Below are 15,716 nucleotides of genomic sequence, written 5' to 3'. Positions count from 1 at the left end.
GGTGATCTTCATTCCGGATACAACAAATCCGGCCGGGCCGAACACAACAGACATAGCTCCTCCGAGCCGCGTCGTGATATAGCCCAGTATAGAGGCGCCGCACACCCACTATGCTTCACAGACGAAGTAATGAATCATAAAATCCCAGAGGGTTTCAAACCCATAAACATCGAATCATATGATGGAACAACAGATCCTGCGGTATGGATTGAGGATTATCTCCTTCATATCCACATGGCCCGCGGTGATGATCTACACGCCATCAAATACCTCCCGCTCAAACTTAAGGGACCGGCCCGGCATTGGCTTAACAGCTTGCCAGCAGACTCAATCGGTTCTTGGGAGGACCTGGAAGCCGCATTCCTCGACAACTTCTAGGGCACTTATGTGCGACCACCGGATGCCGATGACTTAAGCCACATAATTCAGCAGCCAGAGGAATCGGCCAGGCAATTCTGGACACGGTTCCTAACAAAGAAAAACCAGATAGTCGACTGTCCGGACGCAGAGGCCCTAGCAGCCTTCAAGCATAACATCCGCGACGAGTGGCTTGCCCGGCACCTGGGACAGGAAAAGCCGAAAACCATGGCAGCCCTCACGACACTCATGACCCGCTTCTGCGCGGGAGAAGACAGCTGGCTAGCTTGCAGTAACAACTTAGCAAAGAACCCTGGTAATTTGGATACCAAGGACAAAAGTGGTAGGACACGTCGGAACAAGCAAAAGCGCCGCGTTAGAAGCGACAGCAACGAAGACACGGCAGTTAATGCCGGATTCAGAGGCTATAAATCTGGTCAGCGAAAAAAGCCATTCAAAAAGAATACTCAGGGCCCGTCCAGTTTGGACCGAATACTCGACCGCTTGTGCGAGATACATGGCACCCCCGAAAAGCCAGCCAATCACACCAACAGGGATTGTTGGGTGTTCAAGCGGGCAGGCAAGTTAAGAGCCGAAAATAAAGACAAGGGGCTGCATAGCGATGACGAGGAGGAGCCCAGGCCGCTGAACAACAGTGGACAAAAGGGTTTTCCCCCACAAGTGCGGACGGTGAACATGATATACGCAACCCACATTCCCAAGAGGGAGCGGAAGCGTGCGCTACGAGACGTATACGCGATGGAGCCAGTCGCCCCAAAGTTCAACCCATGGTCCTCCTGCCCGATCACTTTTGATCGAAGGGACCACCCCACTAGCATCTGTCACGGCGGCTTCGCCGCATTGGTTCTCGACCCAATTATCGACGGATTTCATCTCACAAGAGTCCTCATGGACGGCGGAAGTAGCCTGAACCTGCTTTACCAGGACACAGTGCGGAAAATGGGCATAGATCCCTCGAGGATTAAGCCCACAAAAACGATCTTTAAAGGCGTTATACCAGGTGTAGAGGCCAACTGTACAGGCTCAGTAACACTTGAAGTGGTCTTCGGATCTCCGGACAATTTCCGAAGCAAAGAGTTAATCTTCGATATAGTCCCGTTTTGCAGTGGCTATCACGCCCTGCTCGGGCGAACCGCATTTGCAAAGTTCAATGTGGTGCCACACTACGCATATCTCAAGCTCAAAATGCCAGGCCCTCGAGGAGTAATTACGGTCAACGGAAACACCGAACGCTCCCTCCGTACGGAGGAGCACACGGCGGCTCTCGTAGCGGAAGTACAAAGGAGGCTTCTTAGGCAATTCTCCAGTCCGGCCGTTAAAAAGCCAGACATTGCCAAGCGCGCCCAGAGTAACCTACAACAAGACCGCCTGGCACGTTCTGGGCAGGCGTAGCAATGCGGCCCCAACCCCAGCCCTCGCGACATAGCGAAACCAGTGCCTCGCGTACATAACTACGCTCTTGAAATACCATGGGCGCAGGGGAAGGGGCACAATAACGGCAAGCCCAAAATACGGCTTAAAACGTACTAGGGGCTGCCGAATTCTTTTTTTTAACTTTCTCTTACTTTCAGGACTCCATACTTCGGATGACCTGTTCGGCAATTCAACTGCCGCACAAACGATGCAAGATCCAGGGAGGCAGACAAGCCATGCCGCATTATGGAACTCCCAGCTGGTCTCTGTTACAAGCAGTATACCTGTTTTGAATACAATTCCGCGGCCTGCCCCTGGCCAGGACATGTTAAATAGTCCAATATCTTTTGCTTATCATACCACTTGTATCGTTCTGCTCTGATAGCAGCCTTTCTATAAACAATGCATAGCTTTGTGTCTATTTTTTGCATTATCCTATTTTCATACATATGTTTATGACATGTCGCACCCGTACACTATGGTACGGAAAAATACGCCAGGGGCTTTGATACCCCTCAATATGGTGTGAGAAGCCCGTACACTTTCACAAGTGCGGCACCCCGAACTTATAGCACTATATGCATCGGCTCCGAATCATGATTTGGGTCAATAGTTGGGTTTGCGAGGCTCCTATGTTTTGGTGCCTTACGTTCCGCTATATCGGCTAAGGTAGCACTAGGAGAACCACTGCGATTGTGCCCCGGTTGAGCTGGGTTAAGCACCTCGGTGGAGAAAGCTAAAACTGACTGTCATGATGAGGTGAGAGACCGGTCGCTGTTCGAGAGGTTTTTCGAGTCCCTAAAGACTTATGCCGCTTCGAGCGAGGAGCCGGCTTTGTCCGGCCAAGGCGTGGATAGCGCCCCGAACTCGGTCTTCCGAACTAGGGGCTTCGCCGAAATTTAAAATTATAGAGTTCTATGGCTAAGTGAGAGTGTTCAAGCATTATAGTCCGATTGCCTGGTTCGTTGTGCTGAGCGCCTCCCTCAAAGGACCCAACTATGGGAAAAAGAGCGCTCAGGTTTATCCTGAACACCCCAGCACTAGCGGCATGGGGGCAGAAGCCGACGACTGACCATCTCTCAATTTTTTGATAAACGGCCACACAGAAAGTAATATTTTAAATTCAACAAGCATTGCTTAGCGCCTATGAACAAGTTTTCAACGCACAGGATAAACACGAGCGAGTTCATTCAAAAATTACATCCTTGGTACATTCATCCGCCACAAGGCGGGCACCCGCAAGAACATCCTTATAGTAGTTCTCGGGCTTGCGTTGCTCCTTCCCCGGCGGCAGCCCGTCCCTCACAAGCTTCTCACCGTCCAGCTTACCCCAGTGCACCTTTGCACGGGCACCTTCGATGCAGACGGAGCGCTTGATGACCTCGAGCCTTGGACAGGCCTCCACCAGCCGCCGCACCAGCTCGAAGGAGCTCCCGGGCAGGGCCTCTCCGGGCCACAACCGAACTATGAAGCCCTTCATGGCATGTTCGGCCGCCTTGTGGAGCTCGACCAGCTGTTTCAACCGGTCGCTCAAGGGCACAGGGTGTCCGGCCTCAGCATACTAAGACCAGAACACCTTCTCCGTCGAGCTGCCCTCCTCAGCTCGGTAGAATGCGGCGGCATCGGATATGCTGCAGGGAAGATCTGCGAATGCCCCTGGAGAGCTCTGGATTCGGGTAAGTAACAAGTAGTTTACTTTTATATTGCTGCTTTGCATAAAGAATGCCTTACCCGCCGCTATCTTTTTCATCTCCTCCAACTCTTGGAGGGCCTTTTGGGCTTCGGCCTTGGCAGACTTAGCAGTATCAAGGGCCGCCGCGAGCTCGGACGCTTGCGTCTTTGACTCAAGCTCCAAGCTCTCATGTTTTTTCATGAGAGCCTGAAGCTCTTGCTGCACCTCGCCGACCTGGGCCTCAAGTTTCTCTCGCTCGGTGCGCTCCGCGGCCACTTTCTTTTCGGCCTCGGACAGCGCCTGCTTAAGGGTCGCCACCTCAGTTGTGGCCCCTACAATAAGCAGTACAATCCTGTTATTTTTTTTGCAATCATGTCTTTTTATAGGCACTTTTTCTGTAAGGTATTTCTTACCCTCTTTCTCCTGGAGTTGCCGCTTGGCAAGGCCGAGCTCTTGCTCGGTCCGCTCGAGGCCCTATTTCAGGGCACCCACCTCCGTAGTCAGTGCGGCGGTGGCTAGCAGCGAAGCCTGCATACGCATATTGACTCCTTGTTGTTAGACTCCTGCGAAATTTCTTAGATCCTCTATTCGGCTTTTCTTTCCGAACGCCAAACAGAGCATCAGGGGCTACTGTCTATGCGGTTATATTTTTACATATTTTTTACCTCGAAGCCTGTTAGAAGGCTAGCACAAGCTTCACTCAGTCCGCTCTTGGCGAACTGAACCTTCTGGATCACCATACTCATAATGGTACAGTGCTCCTCGTCGATGGAGGCGCCATCAAGCACCTCGAGTAGATTGTCCGGCACCTCTGATTGGACGGAGGCTGCCGGCTCAGAAGGCTTGCTCCTCTTGGGAGGAGTTCGCCTACCGCAGTCCGGAACTGTTGAAGATTTCGGCACGGTGTCCGGCTCAAGGCCGGACTTGGAGCCCTGGGGGGTCTTGTCCCCTTTACTCCTGGAGTCCGGGAGGTCGCCTTGTGGCTCCTCCAAGACCACCTCCTCCTGCCCATGGAGCTTGTCGCAACGCCACTTCGGCGTCGTCCGCAGTGCGGGGGGAGACAGCGGGCGGAACTGAGTTCACGTCCGATGAATCCAGGGAGCCACTCGATGACTCGTCGAGTCCGGCCCGGGGCGGGCTGCATAATTATGTTCGACATTAGGGAAAGCTGTGCAACAAAGGAACGTCATGAGTTACTCTGATATCCGAACTTACGATTTCGCCAGACGCTTCGCCCTGTCTGGCCACTCCTCTTCGTCCTCTTCGGCGTCGGGGGAGTAGTCCGGCGGAGGGGTCTTCCTCTTCCTGGACCCTTCGGCCTCCCCCATTGGGGCGGCCTTCCTTTTCTTTCCTCCCCCCGCTGGAGGGGGAGAGATTTCTTCTTCCTCCTCCTCGTTCTCACGGGAGGAGAGCGTCTCGGACTCGTCGGATGACGAGTCCGACACCACCATATTACGGGCACTCTTTCGAGTCCCCGTGGCCTTCTTCTTCTTGGCCTTCTTCTCCGGCACCACATAGGGCGCCGGAACCAGCAGCTTCACTAGGAGAGCAGGGGCTGGGTCTTCGGGCAAGGGAGCCGGACAGTTAATCGGTCCGGACTTTGCCTGCCAAGCCTGTCAAAGGGAAGGGAGTTTAGATCCTGCATAGAGTCAAACTATGAAAAAACTTAACATCCTGTAAAAGGTGAAAATAGCTTACCTCGCTAGCGTGATGCTGCGAGTTGTATCCGCGGTCCTCGGAAGCGGATGCGGGAGCCTCGGCGCCTTTTGTTAGCACCTTCCAGACGTCTTCATACGTCGTGTCGAAGAGCCTGTTAAGGGTTCGGTGCTGCGCCGGGTCGAACTCCCACAGATTAAAGTCCCGTTGTTGACACAGGAGGATCCGGTGGACGAGCATAACCTGGACTACATTAACAAGCTTGATTGGCTTGTTCACCAGGGACTGGATGCATGTTTGCAGTCCAGTCACCTCTTTTTCGTCACCCCACGACAGGCCCGTCTCTTTCCAGGACATAAGCCGCATGGGGGGTCCAGGTCGGAACTCGGGGGCTGCGATCCATTTCGGATCGCGTGGCTCGGTGATGTAAAACCACCCGGATTGCCACCCCTTTAGGGTCTCCACGAAGGAGCCCTCGAACCATAGGACGTTGGCCATCTTGCCCGCCATGGCGCCTCCGCACTCCGCCTGGCTGCCGCGCACCACCTTGGGCTTGACGTTGAAGGTCTTGAGCCAGAGGCCGAAATGGGGGCGGATGCGGAGGAAAGCCTCGCACACGATGATAAACGCCGAGATGTTGAGGATGAAGTTCGGGGCCAGATCATGGAAATCCAGACCGTAGTAGAACATGAGCCCCCGGACGAATGGGTGGAGTGGAAAACCCAGTCCGCGGAGGAAGTGGGGAAGGAACACTACCCTCTCATGGGGCCTTGGGGTGGGGAGAAGCTGCCCCTCCTCGGGAAGCCGGTGCGCGATGTCTTTGGACAAGTATCCGGCCTTCCTTAGCTTTTTGACATGGCCCTCCGTGACGGAGGAAACCATCCACCTGCCTCCCGCTCCGGGCATTGCTGGAGAAGGTTGAGGTGGGAAGTGCGGGCTTGGGCGCTGGAGCTCGAGTGCGCAGGAGATGGATAGGCAAAGGAGGAAGAAGGCGTAGGTAAAAAGGGTGGATCCTTATCCCCTTATATGGGCGGATGCGGTTGTGCGTCCCCACCAGCCTAGTAAAACTCGCTTGCCTCCCAAGCGCCGTGATAAATGGCGCGGCGGGGTTACCCACGTCCGTATTGATGAGAATCCCGTAAAAGGGGGCACACGATCTCTGCTTTGACAAGACGTGCCAAGGAAACCTCCTCGCAAAACGTGCTGAGGTGGAAAAATAAAAACGATTCGAATAAAAGACTTGGCCGTAGTGTGATGACATACTGCGGAATACGTCAGCAGATTTGATTTGTGTTAATATTATTCTCTCTATGGCAATATGTGGAAACTTATTTTTGCAGAGCCGGACACTACTCTTGGTGTTTACAATCTTCTATGAAAACTTGGAGGAGGAACCCGCCTTGCAATGCCGAAGACAATCTGCGCGCCGGACTCGTCGTCATTGAAGCCTGGTTCAGGGGCTACTAAGGGAGTCCTGGATTAGGGGGTGTTCGGGTAGCCGGACTCCTGGACTATGAAGATACAAGATTGAAGACTTCGTCCCGTGTCTGGATGGGACTTTCCTTGGCGTGGAAGGCAAGCTTGGCGATGCGGATATTCAAGATCTCCTACCATTGTAACCGACTCTGTGTAACCCTAACCCTATCCGGTGTCTATATAAACCGGAGGGTTCTAGTCCGTAGGAGAACTCCATCATACAACAATCATACTGTAGGCTAGCTTCTAGGGTTTAGCCTCCTTGATCTCGTGGTAGATCTACTCTTGTACTACCCATATCATCGATATTAATCAAGCAGGAGTAGGGTTTTACCTCCATCGAGAGGGCCCGAACTTGGGTAAAAGCATCGTGTCCCTTGTCTCCTGTTACCATCCGGCCTAGATGCACAGTTCGGGACCCCCTACCCGAGATCCGCCGGTTTTGACACCGACACTCGTATTGATCAAATCATTGATGCTACGGCGGGTTGCGAGCGTTTGAGTTTTCTGGATGCTTATTCTGGTTACCATCAGATCAAAATGGCAGTTAAGGACCAGGAGAAGACAGCTTTCATAACTCCCTTTGGAGCCTTCTGTTATGTGTCTATGCCTTTTGGGCTCAAGAGTGCCCAGGCAACTTATCAGCGTTGTGTGCATAATTTTCTTCATGATCAGATCGGCCGCAATGTTCATGCTTATGTGGATGATATTGTGGTGAAATCCAGAAAGGAGGAGATATTGATAGATGACTTGAAGGAGACCTTTGATAACCTCCGAGTTTATAAAATGATGCTTAATCCGGCCAAGTGTGTCTTCGGTGTACCGGCAGGCAAGCTCTTGGGCTTTCTAGTGTCTAACAGGGGCATTGAAGCTAATCCGGAAAAAATCAAGGCTATAACTTATTTGGTTAAACCGAAGTGTATCAATGATGTTCAACGTCTAGCAGGCCAGATTGTAGCCTTAAGCCGGTTTATCAGTCGCCTTGGTGAGAAGGCCATCCCTTTATATCAGATGTTGAAGAAGACGGATGACTTCGTCTGGAGTGACGCCGCCAATGAAGCGTTTGAGGACTTAAAGCGGCAGCTGGCTCAGCCGCCGGTCCTTGCTGCTCCTGTTGATAAAGAGCCATTGTTGTTATATGTGGCTGCTAACGCCCAGGCTGTTAGCGTGGCTATTGTGGTGGAGCGCAAGGAGGCCGGAAAGGAGTATCCGGTTCAACGGCTGGTTTATTATATCAGTGAGGTACTTATTGAGTCCAAGCAAAGGTACCCATATTGGCAGAAGCTGGTGTATGGAGTTTTTATGGTGAGCCGGAAGCTTAAGCAAAATTTCCAGGGTCATCCCATCACTGTGGTCAGCTCTGCTCCTTTGGGGGATATAATCCAGAACAGGGAAGCGACTGGCCTGATTACCAAGTGGACTATTGAGCTTGGGCCTCATGGGTTAAAGTATATGCCCCGGACGGCGGTCAAATCTCAGGCACTTGTGGATTTCATCAATGACTCGACAGAATTACAGGCGCCAGAAGAGAAGTCGGATCATACTTATTGGACTATTCATTTTGATGGATCCAGGCAATTGGAGGGCTCGGGGGCTGGAGTCGTATTAACTTCCCCACGAGGTGATAAGTTTTGTTATGTTCTCCGTTTAATGTTCCCTCGCACTAACAATGCAGCTGAATATGAGGCTTTACTCCATGGTCTTCGGATGGCTAAGGAGATGAATTTAAGCCGAGTTAAGTGCTTCGGTGACTCTAGTGGCTCAAAGTATCTGGTACTTTGGGATTCCAAGGACCCACTCATGGCGGCATATCGTCGAGAGGTGGACATTATTGCAGGTCACTTCAAAGGTTATCAGGTCGATCATGTGGACCCGACAGAAGAACGAAGCAGCGGACGCTTTAAGTCGCTTGGGTTCCCAGCGTAAACCGGTTCCACCCAACGTCTTTCTGGATGTGCTACATAATCTGTTGGTCAAGCTCTCTACAGAGGAGGATTTGGCTGTTCCTGATCCGGAGGCTCAGTTGGTGGCAGCTCTTCATGTCATCTCGGATTGGATGGTCCCATATTTGGCGTATATGAACCGGGACGAGTTACCGGAGGATGAAACCTTGTCTAGGCAGATAATCAACTATTGTCAATGGAGAGTTACATCATTGCAGTGTGACAGGGCCGTTTCAGCATTGCGTGTCTCCTGAAGAAGGCTGTGAGATTTTGCATGAGATTCACGAAGGAGATTGTGGTCACCACGCCAGTTCAAAGTCTCTGGTAGCCAAGGCTTTTTGTCATGGGTTTTATTGGCTGACGGGTCATGCCGATGCTGAGGACTTGGTCAAAAGGTGTGATGGCTGTCAAAGAATCTCACGACGCGCGCATGTGCCGGCTCAAGAGTTGAGGATGATTCCAATCACTTGGCCGTTTGCGACTTGGGGCTGGATATGGTGGGCCCCTTTAAGAGATCCAAGGACAAGAAGACCCACCTTTTGGTGGCGGTTGATAAGTTCACTAAATGGGTGGAGGCGGAGCCAGTCAGTAAGTGTGATGCAGCTACGGCGGTTCCATTCATCAAGAAGGTGATTTTCCGGTTTGGCTTTCCACACAGCATTATAACTGATAATGGTACTAATCTGTCCAAGGGTGCTATGAAAGAGTTCTGTCAACGTGAGCACATCCGGCTTGACTTATCATCAGTAGCTCACCCCGAGTCTAATGGTCAAGCGGAGAGAGCCAATCAAGAGATCTTGAGAGGCATCAAGCCCCGGCTCATGGTTCCTTTGCAACGGACGACGGGTTGTTGGGTGGAGGAGTTACCTTCTGTGTTATGGAGCATCAATACCACGCCCAACCGGTCTATGGGTTACACGCCCTTTTTCATGGTTTACGGAGCAGAGGTGGTTCTCCCTAGTGACATCCGTCATGACTCACCTCGTGTGGTGGCTTATGTTGAAGATGACAATGAGAAGGCACGACAGGAAGCACTTGACCTATTTGATGAGGAGTGTGACATGGCAGCAGCCTGTTCGGCGATTTACCAGCAAGATCTGCGTCGTTATCACAGTCGCCGGGTTACAACCAGAACTTTTCAAGAAGGCGATCTGGTGCTCCGACTCATCCAGGATCAGACTGATATGCACAAGTTATCCCCGCCTTGGGAAGGACCCTTTGTGGTTATCAAGAATTTGCACAACGGGTCATACTACCTTATAGGTGTTCGAGAGCACAAAGACTCACGTAAATAGGAGGAGGAGACCCACCGGCCGTGGAATATCGCTCATCTTCGGCCTTACTATACTTGAGCCACAGGCTCTGCTTATGTACACAGTTATGACAATGTATATATTATGATCAATATAATAAACCAGAGCCTCAACTAAAGCGGGGTATCTGTTGTTTTTCTTACATCATGTGTGGTTGCTTGGGGGCTTCTATTTATAAAGCGGCGTCCGGTTTACCTCTTGATCGGCTCAAGGCCAAAAGAAAATCACTTGGGGGATTGGTCGTATTCGAACCATAGCTACACGTCTTGATCGACTCAAAGCCAAAAGAAAATTATTTAGGGGCCAAAGAGAGTGTTGCAAAAGCACAACTCAAACATAGGCACCCACTGAGCACAACTCAAAATATTGCTTGGGGGTTCTTTGCTTCGCAATGAAAAAAGAATCTACACTTGTAATAGGCTATCAAGCCATGGCTTGGAAGCCTGGTGTATTCACCTAAAACCCTGGGTTATCCTGCCTCTTTAAGTAAGCCACTCCATCCAGGTAAACCTGGTATGACCCGCCGAACGTTTGACAAGTCAATCTCATAGACCCTGAACTTGTCAAAGTTAAAATGACGATTGGTTAAAGATTGAGGTCCATCTTAAAAGGCTTTGTGAAATGGTTTAACTCAGTGGCCTGGCAACCCATGAAAAGCCTCGATTTGGGGCCTGGCAGCCCGTGAAAAGCCTCGACTACAAGTTTTCATATGCTTTTATTTGCCAAGTTTTTTTCTCCTTTGATGAGATCTAAAACGTTTTTGATAAACCGACGTTCATTAACCCGGCTCAGACTTTCAACTACAAGTTGTCAGTACATGATCCGGCGCTTATTAACCCGGTCTGGTTTCGACTATAAGTCGCTAGTATTATATATGGATAATCTGTTGTTTAGCACAACACGGTACGGTTTTATCATAAGCCGGCACAATATGGAAGGAGTTATTAGTACTCATGATTAGGGTTATCACCTGTACTACAAAAGTTGGTCAACCAACGATGTAATGCAATATCACAGGTATCATTTATTTTCATATTTGATTATCTTTTTACAGCCTCGGTTATAAACCCCGGCTAGGTATTTGGGCATCATGACCCATCCGACGGTAAATCGCCAGGATACTTTCAACTTCTTGTATGCAGGAGCGGCTACGGATTATGAACATCATAGATCTTAAGCATGGCAGATTAACAAGTGTCAGGCAAAAATAAATATGCACGATGGCATAGCAGACCAAGTGTTTGAACTAGCCTATTACAAGGAGTTTCAGTGCCCAAAAGAATAATTGTTTTCAGAAAGTGTTGCAGTATGCAGAAGGCTAAACCGGCCTATGGATCATGATTCATCACTAGGCTGACTTGACGGTTGCAGATCATCTTGCGCCGATTCATCCTCCTCTTTTCTACCAAGCGGCTGGAAGTCAATGGTTGCCCAATCGATCCGAGTTAGGGCTTGGAATATAGCTTCATCGTGTATAAGTGTGGACGGTTCAATGTCACGGGCATATGTGTGCTTATGAATTGGGGCATAAGATTTTGAGCCTCAGGAGTTGGTGCAGCAACCCGTTTGTTGTTGACGTCATAACTCGCCTGGTAATGTGAAAGATCAGCTTCTTCAGCTAATTGGCAAGCCAGTGGACGTACTTCCCGGTTTATAGCTCGGAGGTCATCATTTCAAAATTCTGATCCGTCTTCTTTTAAGCTCGGATAGCCTTTAGCCACATCCACCGGATCAAGATCAGGCACCCATGCTTTTGCCCAGGTTAGCGCGGTCAGAGCACCAGCCCTAGCAGCAGATCTCTTTAGCTCTTCTACCCGGGCAGGCAACATTGACAACCTTTCTAAGGTCTCCTTGATTAGAGTTGGGGGCGGCTTGTTATGAGAGGCAGTGCAGATGATCCGTTGCGCGTCAGTATATAATTGCTCTATAAGAGTATAGGCAGCCTTCAACTTCTTCTGCATGTCAGAACCCAGATGGGTAATGCGAGTCCCTGCATCATTACAAACATCAGTAAACCGGCAATGTATGGGATGTTATGTTAAAAATTTAAGCAAGGAGGCTTACCAAATTCAGCAGCGGCCATGGCATTGATCTGCCGCTTTAGACCAGTCAGTTCTTCTGCCACCGGTTTAAGGGCTGCCTCTGCATCCTCGGCTCTTTTTTGCAATGCGGATTTTTCTATGTCCCAATCCGCCTGCTCCTTGTTGAAATTCTCCTTTAGCTTTTCCATAGCGGCTAAGGCACTGGTCAGCTCATTTTTGGCTTTGGAGGTTTCTGCTTGCTGGGACTTGATATTTTCTTGCAGATCAGCGGCTTGAGTTTCCTTTTTGCTCTGCTCAGCCTATAAGAGACAGACATATCATGAGTTGACAGTACATATTTGAAGTACCAAGCACATAACAAGTTATGCACCTGATACTTGGGGGCTAATGCGTATTTGCTCGTTATCATAAGTTCCTACAAGTCCCAAGCACAATACAAGTATTACTCTTGGCACTTGGGGGCTAATGTTACTAAAGGTAAAATTATGGGTATTCTTTTAAAAAGTCCCGGTTCATCTTCATAAGTTAACCCGGCCCTTGGGGATTACACCGGCGAAAGTTACAATATTGCAATTCTAAAGTACCGGTTCATCTTAAAAAGATAACCCCGCCCTTGGAGGCTAAGCATGCAAAGTTGAGATATTACAAAGTCCCGTTTTAGATTGATATCATAAACCGTCACTTGAGGGCTACTGGAGTTGATATTTGGAATTAGATATAAGAAAGAAACAATTATGCAGAGTTAAGCACTAGTTACCTCATATCGCTCTTTCATCAAGTTTACTAAGCCGGCTTCATAGTCGCGGCTTGTGTACAAACGGTTCAAGAAGCCAGAGTGAATGTCTTGGGCGTTGAGATGGGCGTAGCTTGACAAATCTGCGTTCCACTTGCCTTTGCCCATAGCAGAAAGTTCATCCTTGGTGCTATGCTTGGATAAAGCGACAGGATTGCCAGGAGCAGTGTGGCCAAAGCCAGTAATCATGATGTCATCTTCTTTATCATCAGCAGCCTTCACTGGAGTTGACGGTTTATCAGCAGCCTTAGCTGGACTTGCCGGTTTATCGTCAGTTCGGATCGGGCTTATCGGTTCGTCGGCATGGCCCATTGTAACAACCTCTACTTGTTCAACAAAAAAGTCATGGTCTTGAGGGGGCGGATCATTGAGCATGGCGTCAGCATCTGTTCCGTCTGGCTCTGAAGTTTTCTCCGGTTCAATAACCACATTTTCATCAGACAGTTTATTTAACCGAGCCTTCTTGCTGGGACCTTGGCTTGGCACTGAGAAGAACAAATATAAAGGTCAATGCATTGGGTTAGCCTAAGGCATTAAAAATAAATTTAAAAGTATGACTCACCCAGGAACTGTCTTGAGGGGTGGAAGTTGTGTGGCCGATGACTCGCCAAAAGATGAGTGAGGTGTGCCCTGATAATTCGAATCAGACGGATTAAGAGGTTGACGGAAACAACCCGCTTTTGGGTAAGAAGTGTCAGGAATATAAGAGACCTCTGATCGACGTTTCTGGGTTGGAGTGTTTGGTAAACCGGCTGAGGTGACTACCTGGCCGCTGTGCCGGGTTGTGCGGCGAGCTTCGTGTTGCTGCTTCTTCAAAAGAAAGTTTGGGTCCAAGTGAGCTAGGGGGTGAGAAAATCTTACTTTCCGGTTTGCTTGACGGATTTTCTGTGTTGGCAGGGGATCTGAACCGGAGGAAAGGATAATTACCTCTACATCATCATCAAACTTAAGGGTCATATCTATCTAGGGGTTTGTGCCACACTTAAGGGCCGGCTGGACGAAGGAGACGGCGGCGGCGTGTGGTTGGTCTCGCTGCAGGAGGAGTGGGTGAGGAGCGAGAGAAGGAGGAGGCGGCTAGGTCTTTAGCATGGGAGCCACCGGCCTTTTATAGATGTATGCGAAATGACTAAAATGCCCTTGGCGGGGCATAGATTTTACCTGCGGTGGCACGAGATCTTTACAGCGGGAGGTAACTAGGAGCTTCACATCGATCGGACGGCTGAGATCAATCCAGGGCGAGATCCGACGGTCCAAACGACATCAAGCAAACGATCCAACGGCCAAGAAGCTCTAAGCTCTGAGAATGCTCGGTGAAACCTTCGTTTCTTATCTCTAGATTAGGAGTGTGCATGCCCTGAAGCTAGCTCGTGTATGATTCTCTGTTTAATTTGTAGTGTTCCCTTTCCTTACAAGTTATGTTGAACAGGCTTAAATTTTATGATATATTTGACATTTTTATGTCGTTATTTTTAAATATAGCATGCTATTAGTACGCTATAACTTGTATAGCATTTGGAGAAAGGCGGCGCTAAATCTTATAGCATGCTATTTTTTTGATCGAGCCCTTTATTCTAAAAAAAGCATGCTAATACATGATTAAGCTACTCAATTACCAAAACTAAATTGGGATTAGCTACAATGAACAAACTCCTCTACGTGGAAAAAGGCGATTGGACTCAAAATATGGGTGGGGAAAATGGAAACACATGCTCAAGTGTTAAAACAGAACTGATCACAGCGAAGTGTGCTGCGTGATCCAGATCCCCGCGTTCTGATTGGCCGATCCGACCCTCCCACGGATCACCACCCCCAGACCAATCCCCGCCGCCCGCTCCCCTCAGATCCAACGGTGCGCACACCCGGTCACGCGGATCGATCCCCCCTCCCGCGACGCTCCTGACTCCGATAAAAGCCGCGTCCTCGCCTTCCTTCCAACCCACAAGCTCAGAGCATTCCGATCCAGCGCCACCGCCGCCAACACCACAACATCTCGAGTAGTTTCCAGCTCGCCGGAGAAGTAGCAAGCAAGATGGCCGGAAGGAAGGGCGGCGACAGGAAGAAGGCGGTGACCAGGTCCGTCAAGGCCGGGCTCCAGTTCCCCGTCGGCCGCATCGGGCGCTACCTCAAGAAGGGCCGCTACGCGCAGCGCGTCGGCTCCGGCGCCCCCGTCTACCTCGCCGCCGTCCTCGAGTACCTCGCTGCCGAGGTACGCGCCGATCTTTCCCGTCCTCCGGTGTTCCTTCCTTCTGCCCTGCTCTTCACTTGCTCGCCGGATAACTGACAGATTTCGTTTTGGATCTCAGGTCCTGGAGCTTGCCGGCAACGCTGCCAAGGACAACAAGAAGACCCGAATCATCCCGCGCCACCTGCTGCTCGCCGTCCGCAACGACCAGGAGCTCGGCAAGCTGCTCGCCGGCGTCACCATCGCCCACGGTGGCGTGATCCCCAACATCAACTCCGTGCTGCTCCCCAAGAAGTCCCCCGCCGCCGCTGAGAAGGAGGCCAAGTCGCCCAAGAAGAAGACCACCACCAAGTCCCCCAAGAAGAAGACCGCCGCCACCAAGGAGTAGCCGCCCCTAGCCTAGCTGACACTTAGTTCCGTATCAGGGAGACTTTTGGTTGGTTGGATCCTGAATGTAAAAGCTAGCCTGTAGGTGGCTCTTTCATTAGTTCGATGAACAAGCCAGTCAGGACTGTATTTTACATGTGATTTAGTATGTGATGAATGGCTAAAGATGTGACCCTTTCGATCATATTCTCTTGTTTATCCATGGTTCAGTTAATCTTCTGAATGTTGCTTGAAACTCCCATTTTCTGCATCTTTTCCCCCGTACCCTCTGTCAGTTTAAAACTCTTGCAGGCACACGTGGCGAATTAAGGCTTGACCATGCTTAAATCATGTGCTAGTGATTGGCAGATTTGATGCCAATAAACATTAGGCAAACCACAAAACTGAAAAACTAGGCTGCTAGATGCAAACTAGACTCGTGAAGGCTCTGATTTATGCGCCACTGACCAAACAAGGTACTC

General features: G+C 50.2%; 1 protein-coding gene across 1 annotated transcript; it reads left to right on the top strand.

Moving 5' to 3' along the window:
* The first annotated feature begins 14,615 nt into the window (after positions 1-14,615).
* On the top strand, positions 14,616-15,439 carry LOC123131718 (histone H2A.1-like). The gene is made up of 2 exons (XM_044551391.1): positions 14,616-14,892; positions 14,990-15,439. The coding sequence occupies exons 1-2, from the start codon at positions 14,716-14,718 to the stop codon at positions 15,254-15,256; spliced, it is 444 nt and encodes a 147-aa protein (XP_044407326.1). The 5' UTR covers positions 14,616-14,715; the 3' UTR covers positions 15,257-15,439.
* Positions 15,440-15,716: the final 277 nt, after the last annotated feature.

The sequence above is a fragment of the Triticum aestivum genome, chromosome 6A (genome assembly GCF_018294505.1).
Source record: "Triticum aestivum cultivar Chinese Spring chromosome 6A, IWGSC CS RefSeq v2.1, whole genome shotgun sequence".
In the NCBI taxonomy this organism is placed as follows: domain Eukaryota; kingdom Viridiplantae; phylum Streptophyta; class Magnoliopsida; order Poales; family Poaceae; genus Triticum; species Triticum aestivum.
This window is presented reverse-complemented; position numbering and strand designations above follow the sequence as displayed.